The sequence below is a fragment of the Cariama cristata genome, unplaced genomic scaffold (genome assembly GCF_000690535.1).
Source record: "Cariama cristata isolate BGI_N322 unplaced genomic scaffold, ASM69053v1 scaffold7769, whole genome shotgun sequence".
NCBI lineage: Eukaryota > Metazoa > Chordata > Aves > Cariamiformes > Cariamidae > Cariama > Cariama cristata.
Window position 1 is genome coordinate 56,270 of NW_009635178.1, and position 12,472 is coordinate 68,741.

The window sequence follows — 12,472 nt, forward strand, 5'->3', positions numbered from 1 at the left end:
ATAGTAGGGGTGTAAAAAGCTCAGGAAAACAGTTTTCTTCATCTCCAGGAAGGTGCCTCGGTGACATTTCTGCTTCTGCTACAAATGGGAGTAAACTCATGCAGGTAAACTCACGAAGGAAATATCTTTTCTGCCTCAACATAGGTTAAGCTAGTGAAAGTTTAAATATTTTCTAATCCTTGTAGGGCAGAAATCACTCTCAGTCTGAAGTTAACGTATATTACAGGGATAGGAGGCGAAAACGATGAAGGCTGTAGATCAGACAGTCATATGACGTCATTTCATTCAAGTTCATAGCCTTTTTTTTCCCTCATTTGGTGATTCTTACTGTGTTCCAAAAGTACTTGAGTAGCTTATTAAGGTCTTCTGATCCATTTCAACCTTCTAGCATAATATTTGGTCTGGAGACACTTTTGCTGGCATTACCATTTCCATGCCAAAGATCATCTGTTCCTTCTTGCTATCTCCTGAGAGGGCAGCACATTAGACAATGTTTCAAAAGCTTCCACATTTATATTTGGAGATAAAATGAATGTTGATTAGCAGCTTTACAACTACTTTGTTACCGACTTGCAACTGATAGCAGTAAGCTGCAGAAAACAAAAAATGCTAAACGACTTCTACACTGCAGTGTTTTAGACTCTGTCCTAACACTCGGGATGCTTCTTTCCTTATAGCTTGTCCGTCATATCCTCACGGTATCACACTTCTGAACTGTGATGGTCATTCAATGACCCTTGGCTGGAAAGCACCAAAGTACAGTGGAGGTTCACCAATCCTTGGTTATTATATGGATAAACGGGAAGCTAACCATCATAACTGGCATGAAGTAAATTCTTCCCTTATTACCCGGACGATATATACGGTTGGTACTTTTAAATCTTTATCTTTCTGGAGCTGGTCTGTACTATTTCTTTGCTTTTGGCAAACTTCTACTTTCTTGCAGGGAAATTCTTTAAATACTTACTACAACAAAAACAGGCCCTTCCGTTGCGTATTTTGGAGTGCAACAAGCTAAAAACTGGGGTAGAGAATCAGTGCCATCCCCCGCTATGAAATTCTAAGACCAGTAAGGCCATTCAGATGAGGAAATTTTTGAGGAAAAAGGTATGAAGCACACTTTTCACAAAGAACAAGATGAGCTATAAAATGCTTCATAAACTATATTCATTAATGAGCACTATATGTATCACCACTGTAATAACATGCAGAGAAAGGATGGATGCATTTAGCAGGACAGATAACTGTGTTGTCTGTAGAATTGGAGACTTGTAAATGAAATGGAGATGGGCTGAGAACAAATGTAACTGTCCCTGTTCTTACTCTCAAAATCTGCCTTCAGCTGGAAAGTGAAATATATTAATAAACCTAGAATTATGCTTCATTGCCTCCTTTCCAGAGTACCAGAGTGATGATTTTAGTTTTGAAATAAATTGCATCTGGTTGTGCTTACAACGTATTCAGCGTTTCTTAAAAGAGAAAAATTTTTATATGAACTTCCATGAGGAAAGGTTAGGAAGATAGGATATAGCAAGTAATTAATCAATCTGATGCTTGTTAAATTAAGTTAAATAATCAGATTTTATTCCCAAATACTTCTTAATATTATTTGCACAAGTCAGCAACTTTCCTGTAAACCTCAGGGCAGAAGTAAGTCTTTAACAGGTATTTGACACTAAAGTAGAAAATAATGCTGCAGATGAGTTCAGGAAGAATATTTCATGCACAGAAGGCAGCCGACAATACTCAGGTGTATGTGTGATTGTGAATGAGTTTATAACTGGCATCTCTGACATAGCAGATGGAGCATGGATGTTGAGAAATAAAAAACGGTGGGTAGGATATGCATGAAAGGGCAATACTAAGCAATGCTTTCCAGATATTTTCATTTTTTAATGCATTTGTAAACAAATGAGTAATGTAAATTTAGGGAAACCATTCAGAGTTTAATTAATTGGATATTTAAGTGTCAGTCCTGCCAGTAACTGTATTTGTGCCTGAAGGTGCATCTTCATACATTAGTTTGAATGACTGGAATCTGAAATACTGATGGGAAATAAAAGCTAGTCAGCCTTTAGTAGCACAGAATATTTTATGACATACCGCAAGCAGAGAAGGCCATGAGATATAGAGTACAGCAGTGGGAAATCACTAAAGGTTTAATCCTCTCTGATTAAATAATTCTATGGGAACCCTACAAATATTCTTTCCTTTAATAACCTGGGATTTCAAAACCATTTTTACAGGCTGAACTGTTATTCTCTCTTGTGAATCACACTATATAGCTTTCTGTCTTCAGGGAATTCTGTCTAAATTGTACTAGTGCCTCACTTTTCCTATCTTGTATTGTTTGCTTTGGTCTTGTATTTGATGCTACCCCATCATATGTTTGTTACCATTGCATCATGTGTTTGTTACCATTTAAAAAATCTCTTTCTATCTCACATTTTCCCAGAGAATATAGTTATAATTTATTTATTCATAAAGATCTAAAACTGTTCAGTATGTCCACTAGAAGTACTACCCTAAGCTGCCTCTTTCTCTTGAGATATAGGATTAGATATAACTTTGGGAAAATTATGCAGAGGATTGAGCTGTAGAAGACTTGTTTATTATATTTAGGTGGTCTGGAAGAGGAAGAATGGAAAAGGGCTGCTACCATGAGGCGCTCAGGGTGTCAAGAAGGTCATGCCTTATAGCTTGTCTACTTTGACCTCAAAATCTGAGATGGTGATGTGGTGATGAACTCATTAGATAAGTCAGGTTTCATTTACCAGGGATGTTTGCAGAGGTATAGCATGGATTCTGGTCATCCCATTTCCAGTGCTTACTTCCTCATTTTGTAATGGTAGGTAATATTAAGAGAAAGATGCATATAAGCCAGAAAAAATTACCAAGAGAATCTTTCCCAGAGCTATATCAGCACACTGCAAAACTAATTGGATTGGTTTTCCTTTAGTTTCCTATTGTTTTCCTTTCTTCCCTGGTCAGTCCACTATGACCTCTTTAGACCAAAACTCCATTTGAACTCTTGCTTAAGTGAATGGCTTATGAACAGCCATTCTCAAGCAATGCAGGAAGGTATTTCGTGTTAGAACACTCATCCATAAGTATCTGCTAGTGGTCATTCACTGAGTGTGATCACTGGACCCTTGCTCTAAGCTTTTTCAGCCTCTCATGCCAGTATATTGAGTACTGTTATCCCTAGGATGACGTGGCTGAAACATAGAACTACAATGTAGATCTCTGCAGTGTGTTTGGTTTAAGAGTAAAATCTTCAAGTTAGATGCTTCCAGTACTCCAGCACAGCAGTAAGAGCTGATAATTAATTAACCAATGCTGATTTTTAAGTATTTAATTTATTAAAAGAATACAAAACATGGCTTTTGATATATTGAATTGTTTTCTCCAAAAAGGTAGAGGATTTGACAGAAGATGCCTTCTATGAATTCAAAGTTGCTGCTGCAAATCTGATTGGAATAGGTCAACCTTCAGATCCCAGTGAGCATTTCAAGTGTAAAGCCTGGACTATGCCGGAACCTGGTAAGTCTATTAGTTCCTCATGAATTTCAATTCAATATAAACTCCTTAAAACACAGTCAGTGTAATGTTCCAGCCAAACTCTCGTGGCTGGATGTCTTTTGGTTAATTTCTGCCATATTACCTGTTGAGATTGCCATTGCTTCCGAGATCTGATGTTAAAAGCTACTTTCACATCCCCACTGATGACACTGAATGTTCTGGGAAGTGGCTGACCTTTACTTAGCTTGCTGAGTGTCTCCTCCTTTCACCGTCCACAGAACAGAAAGTCTTTAGCCTTTGGTCTATGTTTTTATCTCTATCAGCTCTTCACCCCCAGCCCTACAAGCTCCACTTCACACTCACCACCTGGACAATATATAGGCATCTCCGCAGCATAACTGCAGTCTATTAAGAATATTCCTGGAGTTTCAGACTCCAAAACTCTGGTTTTTCGTCATAAATAAGACGCAACAGGGGATTGTTTCTTGACATAGAGGCAAGTAGCACAGTGTAGCTCACACTACAGCTAAAATATCCCAATCTCAACTAGTGTGCCCTTACTCATCTGTTTCCCTGAGATTGTACCTAGGTGTTACCTGAGATTATTATTAGCCAGGTGTTAGAACCGATGTGCTAACAAACCTATGGTAGGAATGATTGGATGCTAGTACTCAAACCTGTGTTTAGGTTGTCTGTAGTTTAGCAGCGTAGCTGAAGACTGTTAATTGCAATGCTAACTCTGTAGAAAATGCTATTTAAGAAATATTGTGAATTCAAGACCCCCAGCAAAAGAAAGTTAAACTTTAGTCTACCTCATGTGAACATATAAATTTATGCCTAAATGTTAGACATCTAGGGAATTGGTTCCCCTCAGTAATGCTCGAGTTCTGTAAATAAACTATGAAAGGGTTTTTGAAGGCCCATTCTGCTTATTTTGTAATACTACAACACCCTCGCTCATACCGAGCATAATTTTGCTGCAACTATTTCAGATGTCTGGCACTGATTTGCCTAAACAAAGTGTGTCACAGTACAGCCCATAATGAGAACACAGGCACCTACCACTTTAATATATTTCTACCTTCTTTTCCCCAAAATTCTGTAAAATACTGCTGTATTGTTAAATTAATTTCAATTTATGACATTGAGTTTTGGTATGCAATTTAGGATCTGTTCTAATGCTTGTTTATGTCATCAAGAGCTATCTGACACCTACATGCATCTGTTTCATGATTAAATGTTCATGCAGTTATTTTCTCAGTAAAGAAAAAAAAAGTATCCAACCCCTAAATCTGGTTTTGTAAAACTATTGGAATTTTTAGTGATTTCAAAAATGCACAATTAACATAAGGTGGCAGGAAAATTTCAGTTTTCTTTTGTATGCTATACATAAAAAGTAATTCTTGCCTGGAACAAGAAACAGTTCAGTAAGATCATGGTATTATTTACTAGGACAAATGTCATCTAATTCAACTGCTTGCCCAAATGCAGGATCAGCTATACCTATCTTGTTGACAGAGGCTTGTCTAATCCGTCCTTAAAGACTTCTACCTGTGAAAAAGTCCAGGTTCTTTGGACAGGATCTGTTCCTAATCTTATTATGCTTACAGTTTAAAAGTTTTTCTAATATTCCTGAATCTTTCTTCCTTCAGGCAAGAAGCCTGTTTGCTTCTTGTCCTGTCCACCAAGGACATGAATAAGAAATTATTCTTTTCCTCTTTGCTACAGCTTTTCTATGTGTTTAAAGACTTTATCAGACTGCTAACTTTTCTCTTGAGTTGACAAATTCCAGTTCATGCAACCTTCCCCATAGACCATGTATTCCCTATCTCTAAATAAACAATTTTTTGCTGTTCTTTGAATTTTTTCTAGTTGGTTCATGTCTTTCTTGAATCGCAGTGCACAAACTGCAGACATTATTTCAAATAAAGATTTTTTCAATACCAAGCAGAGAAATGATAACTCCACACCTCCTACAATTATTTCCCTGCATACAAATCCCCTTCTATTTGTCTTTTTATAAAACCATTACACTGTTATTCTAAGTTGCAAGTTTAATTCTTTTTAATGCCCAGATTTTTTTCTGCAAAACAGCTTGTCAGAAAGTTGTTCTCCATGTTTTCTAGCTAAATTCTTCTGACTTTGTAAATCTTAATCTTCTGGATTTAATGACATGATGAAGCTGTCAATAACAAAATGTTATTGACATAATGACCTTAACTCCCTTTGTGTTAATTACATTTTCTTATCATCTTGTAATATTTAGTATAAATGTATCATCAGTGGAACAATTATTTCCTTAAAGAAAGGATCTGTGATTTATACTCTCTAAAGTGTTTTCAAAGCATCAGTAAAATTGCCTAGTGTGTAAACAAGTGAGGATTATCCTTCATTTTAAATGATATATAAAGAAATAAAATAAAAGGCACTTTCAGGAAATGAAGAGAGTGAAATTTCCATTTTCATAATGAACAAACTGACCTTTCTACTCCTTGGCTGATTACATTGTTCTCATTATGAAACGAGTTGAATGGAGAGTAGTACATTCTTCCTGCTTAAAAAAACCACCACAAACGAACAACGCCCTCATCGCCCCCCCCCGCCTCCAAATCACCAAACCTATTAAAATATTTCGCAAGCCTTTTTTAGAATAAATTTTTAAAGAATGGCTTAGCAATAATGAAAAGAAATAATTGAGATTTAAGACTGGGAGAAAGAGGTTGACCCTCTTCCCTGACTTACTAAAGATACTGAAGACTAATGTAATGTGACTGCAATATACTCCCAGTGTCAACGAAATATTCTTCCAACTTTTGATATGGAAGGGAGGTTTCATTAGCAAGGCCAAAACCCTTTGCAGGATTTCCAGCATGAGTGATGGATTCCTTGCCCAGAGCCCATAATTATTTCATCCTTTTGCAGAACTCTAGTCTTAGGTATCTCTGAGCCTCTGTGAGTTAGCAATGATAGCTAATGAATTATTTTACATGACTTTAAAAAAAATGAAATGCCTGTGGTCTCAGAATCCTCAGAATAGAACATACTTCATTACACATTTTCTTCTGCTGTCTAGATTTCTAGCAGGTGCATCTGCCAGTGGAATTTTAATGATCTGTGGATATATAGACGTTTAGGTTAGGATTTTTAAAGAGCCCTGAGAGAAGGCTTTAGGCTCCTTGAAAATTGCAGTCTCCATGAGAAATCTAGTATTTATCCTCAAAAGGTCTGCAACAGGTAGTTATACGTTTCTTTTTGGAAATGTGCTTATCCACTATGGAGAAACAGTTTTCTACTGTTTTTTGCTGTATATTTGCTGAACATCATCGTTTACAAATTTCATGTTAATTCATCACTGGATAACATCATGTAGGTTGGAATAGCAATCAGGTTTATTTGTAAAGTTTTTCTACTTGTCTTTATTTTAAATAGTAAGACGTGTTGTAGGGACATCTTGAATTAGGTCAAAGTGACAACACTGAGAAAATCCCTAAGTCTGAGGCACTTTCAGGTTTCCTTGCTCTAGATTTAAAGCACAAGAAGCAAGCTTCCAAGCTTCCAGCTACATAATTTGACTGAATATCAGTATTCTGTCATGGGTATTTTCACCATGGTAGGAAACTGATACGATTATGCCTTTGTAGTCTACTGGTATAAATAAATATCAAGAGTATAGTAAAAAATAAATGCTACAAGTTAAACTGAATGGCGCTAGAACAGTTAAGTGAAGGAGAAAGAATGTAGAGTAGGGAGAACATAACCTGATAGCTGCAAAGGTACGAACTCTCACCTATTCATAAAGCATCAGAATGTTTTTGGTGTAAATAGTTCTCCTAACAATTATCCTCTTGAGAAGTTCTTCTTGGCTATGTTTATCCACCTCACAATGAAAAATTCTTCTATCGGGGAACAAGAAGCCTGATCCAAAGCCCACTGGTGCCAGTGGGTTTTGGATTAGTCTGAGGGATTATGGCTCATGTATACCAACAAAAAATAAAAATCCTGATGCTAAATTATCAACCTGAGTCAGGCTCAGTGAAGCAACTTTGATGTGGGGCTGGTGAATTAAATACAAGACAAGAAACCTCTCTTACTTGTTGGAGAACTTTAAACTGCATGGATTTTCCACATGAATAACTTTCCCTTAAAATGGAGTTACTGAGATGTAGCTCCGCATGTATGCTTCAGAATACTAATGTCACTCATTGCGTAAAGCAGGTGTTGCTGTATACAGACATGAGGGGAAAATGACCTAAATGCCACATATGCCAGCTTTATTGTAAAGGGTGAGATTTTTTGAAGCAAACACAGTCAAAAGAAAATTAAAGGGGTCCATTTCAGCCTCTACAGGGCCAGTTTGCAAAACTTTATTAACTGAAATGAACTTCCAGTATTTGAAATATTTTAGGCCCTGCCTATGATCTCACAATTTGTGAAGTTAGAAATACATCACTGGTTCTTCTGTGGAAAGCTCCTGTGTATGAAGGCAAAAGCCCTATTACTGGGTATTTCGTGGACTATAAGGAAGTAGATACAGAAGACTGGATCACTGCTAATGAAAAACCTACTTCAAAGCGCTATTTCAAGGTAATGTTTTCATTAGTTAGTGTTAATTCAAAACTGAGTTCTAAAAACAGCTGATTGAGTACAACAAAGATGTATCATTGAACTTGGGCTTCCGCTAATGTCTTCATATAAGTAAACAAAAGAGTTTAGATTGTTTTTGAAATTGGCTTTGCTCTGTATCTTGTTCAAGGTCACTGATTTACATGAGGGTCATACCTATGTTTTCAAAGTTCGTGCAGTGAATGATGCTGGGGTAGGCAAGTCATCTGAGATATCTGAACCAGTACTTGTTGAGGAACGGCCAGGTAATGAACTGTTTTGTCTCCTCTGTTTCTAAAATACTGAAATACTTAGAAGTGAATCAATCTGATTTGATATTGTAGCATAGATAAGTATTTCAAGAGTTAAGAAGCTCTTAGTCTTAAAACTTAAAGAAAACAATCATATGGATACAGAGGTACTGTCAAGACTTTTTGCTTTACTTACTGCAGGAAATATTTGATAATCAGTCATTTTAGTTTTTCTCATAAACAAAGATGCTACTTGCTGTGAGTGAAAAGTGTGAAAAAACATTTATTGAAGCTTCAAGAGTGATAATAAAAATAATTTACTTAAACTTCTCATATTCAGTTTCACTTTATGTATTTGTTTCTCACTAAGGATTTATTATTTTTAATATTCCTCTTTTTTGTGTAGAGTAAGAATCTTACTAGTATGTGATGCTGAGTCAGCATATGACATAAATCTGCTTCAAGGTCTGCCAGTGAGATCAGTATCTGCTAGTGAAGATGGACAAAATTTGCATGAGCTTTAGTAAATTCTGAATTGCAACTTGAAAGAAAAATGCAGCCTTGACATTTGAGTTGATTACTATTTTGCAGGAACAAAAGAAATCTTTTCAGGTGTGGATGATGAGGGTAATATTTACCTAGCTTTTGAATGCAAAGAAGCTACAGATGCATCTCATTTTGCATGGGGTAAATCGTATGAAGAGATTGATGATTCTGATAAATTTAAGATTGAAACAGAAGGAAATCAGTAAGTCATGCCAGTCTATCATTAGATTTATTAGAAGTTTGTCATGTTAAAAATCTCAATAACATGAGAAACCCTGCTAATTATATCCTTCTTTATTGATGATTTTAGTTCTAAGCTGTACTTCAAAAATCCTGATAAATCAGACTTGGGAACTTATTCTGTCTCAGTTAGTGACACAGATGGGATTTCATCCAGCTTCGTTATGGATGATGAAGGTAAGGTCCTTACCATCTCAGGTCTTTCTTCATTTTATCACCTCAACTGCACTAAAATTGTCAAAGGAAAAAAAAAGAACCCCACAACTTACACATTCTTTCCCATGCCTTAAGGAAAAACAAAAAAGACCACACAGCAGGCTTTGTGTGATTACTTACTTTTCTGATTATCACAATAATGAAAGTTTGGGACAACTTAAGGCAATATTTTCTTTTAAAAAAGAAAAGGAAAATCCCAATTAGAATTGTTTTCTTTATGCTGGGACTGTAATGCTGTTTGCAAATATCTGTTACACTTTCAGTTAAATGTGCTGTTTTTTTTCACTGTTTTGTGAATCTCTTCCTTTATTATGTCACTTTGCTGTGCTTTGACTTTATAGCCTTTCATATCTTACAATAATTGGTTCCCCATTAGCTGTAAAGCTACCATGAGATTTCTGCTTACCGAGGAGCCTAATGTAGAGACAGACCTTGAGGGTCTAGATGTAGTTTCATATAACTGAGATGCAGAGAATTAGTGAGAAGAATGTGAGGAAAAGGATGTTGCTTTAGCAAGATCTGAATGCATTGGGTTAAATTATCCTTTGGCTTAAATTTAGATTAGTTTTGCTTTATTTCAGTGTAGTTATTTTATTTCATTGGAGTTGCAATGAATTTGCTTCTGTCTGACTTCAGTTTACCATTGAGAGCTCCTGAGGTGAAAGGCAAAGCGGGGGGACTTTGCTATTTTTAAATAGCACAAAATTTACTTTGGTGCTTTCCCAGTCCATAGGCTGTAATTGCTATGCCTAGTTCCTTAAGCATGAAAATCCCTCTACTTACCTTCTTTCTAAATCATTGAAGGAGAGGAGAGGAGACTCATTGTGAGTGTCACAGTAGGCAAGACTTTTATGACAGTGCCAATCATGTCAAACTTCCCATTCAAAGTAGGTGTTGAGAAGAAATCCATATGCAACCACAAAAAATATGGTTCTCCAGGATATGGACCATTTAAGTGGACTCTTCACCATTACCAACATCTGCTTCTTCTAGGGAAGCTGAACTTGTAATATTTTTAGTTTTCCAATGAATACTGTAGAAAAAGACAGATACGCATTTGATCACGAGAATTCCACTTTTGAAGTGGAAGTTTTGAAGCATCACTCTGAAACCTGTCTGTAGGTCTTGTCACTGTCAGCCCTACCTTTGAAGGTTTTTTTGTAGAAGAACACTGAAGGTATTTCCCATCCCATGCTTAGCCCATGTCTTCCTTGGTCATATCTGTCGCTCAAAATGACACTTTTATTTGTACTGAATCCCTGCACAAGTGTCAGATTTTGCATCTTAGCACTGAAAACCATTATTCACTGCCCATTTACTTCCTCAAATGCTATAAATTCTCCTGTAACTTTGCTAAATCCTTGACCGTGTCATAAATCCTTGCTAATTTCCTCTGGTCTTTACATTATCTATAAACTTGGAATTGGCTGTAATGTCCATCTTCCAAATCTTTACTAGTAATGAATGTGATAAATAGGGTTAGTATGAAAAGCTAACAAAGTCTTTTCTAGACTCTCACGCAGGTTTCCTGAGGATTTAGTGCATTAAATAGAATTTTCTGCACCTGTTTTAGACTAACCTGTGCTCAATCTTGTTTCCTGCTACAGTGAAACAAGCTTTTCAGGTGCAGTGTCAGAAAGGAAGTCAGCAAATAAAGGAACCTCATATACTACTTAGAACCTATTGTCTCCCATCTTTTGTTTAAATCCCATAGGGAGTTTAAAATAGATTTTGTCCCTCTTTTGCATAAGAGAGTGTGCATGAAAATGCATGAAATAGGAACACTTGCTAAATTCATGTATCAGAATTTTAAGTTTCTTAGATCTTGTTTTTTAATCACCAGTTTCTGAAGAGAGTTGGGTATTTCACATGTAAGACTTAAGGAGATTATCTGCTGATGCTGATATGTACCTTCTTTGACACTCATTTTCTGACTGTGTTTTTCAGAATAAATTAAAACATGAGTACTTTTCTTAATTTCAGAGTTGGAACGTTTGATGGCATTAAGCAATGAAATAAAGAATCCAAGTAAGTTGAAGATCTGAATATATTTGATATTTCTAGAAGAAATATAGTTACATACTAGTGACTGAAGTTCCAAAAAGTTTTTTCCTGAGACAACAGCAGTTTCATTTTTCGTGGAACAACTTGCTTGCTTATCTTTCAATTCATTTAGAAGAATATTAGTTTGCATTGAATAAAATCATCATTGCCTAAAAGTCTTTTGAAGTTTAACTTTGACAATAAGCTATAGGTTGCCACAAACCAATTCCTTAAACAAAGTGCAAATTATAAGCTGTAAATTCTTTTCCCCTTTTGAGAAATTAATTTAAAAATCAGCCAAAGACTGCATTAGATGTCTTCTCGCTGCATAAAATTTATTCTACATCCAGCATTCTGTAAATAATAGGGAGATACTAATATTTTACTACAATAGTCCTTTTTCTCACAAGGATTCATGCATTATTGACTTTTGATTGCTTTTCTTTCTGCAGCAATTCCTCTGAAATCAGAATTAGCTTACGAGGTTCTTGAAAAAGGAGAAGTTCGTTTCTGGATTCAGGCTGAAAGCTTATCACCAGATTCTACCTTCAGATTCGTTATTAATGATAAAGAAGTTGAAAACAATGACGTAAGTACATATTGAGTACTATATATATGTGATTTTGTTTAATAAATCTTTATACATTCATAGATATTCTGTTTTTATCATAGAATTGTAGAATCATAGAATCATTTAGGTTGGAAAAGACCTTTAAGATCATCAAGACCAACTGCTAACCTAACACTGCCAAGTCCACCACTAAACCATGTCCCTAAGCACCACATCTACACGCCTTTTAAATACCTCCAGGGATGGGGACCCCACCACTTCCGTGGGCAGCCTGTGCCAGTGCTTGACAACCCTTTCAGTGAAGAAACTTTTCCTAATATCCAATCTAAACAAATGCTGGTGCAACTTGAGGCAATTTCCTCTTGTCCTATTGCTAGTTACTTGGGAGAAGAGGCCGACCGCCACCTCACTACAATCTCCTTTCAGGTCGTTGTAGAGAGGGATCAAGTCTCCCCTCAGCCTCCTCTTCTCCAGGCTAAAC

At 36.2% G+C, this 12,472-nt stretch overlaps 1 protein-coding gene across 1 annotated transcript in view; it reads left to right on the forward strand.

The window, feature by feature from the left end:
• MYOM2 (myomesin 2) overlaps window positions 1-12,472 on the forward strand; it is an 80,545-nt gene that overhangs the window by 43,362 nt on the left and 24,711 nt on the right. The window contains exons 18-25 of the mRNA XM_009707422.1: window positions 678-865; window positions 3,417-3,543; window positions 7,928-8,106; window positions 8,276-8,390; window positions 8,967-9,123; window positions 9,232-9,338; window positions 11,361-11,405; window positions 11,873-12,009. Of these exons, the coding sequence (XP_009705724.1) occupies window positions 678-865; window positions 3,417-3,543; window positions 7,928-8,106; window positions 8,276-8,390; window positions 8,967-9,123; window positions 9,232-9,338; window positions 11,361-11,405; window positions 11,873-12,009 (1,055 nt within the window). The remainder of the gene's footprint in view (window positions 1-677; window positions 866-3,416; window positions 3,544-7,927; window positions 8,107-8,275; window positions 8,391-8,966; window positions 9,124-9,231; window positions 9,339-11,360; window positions 11,406-11,872; window positions 12,010-12,472) is intronic.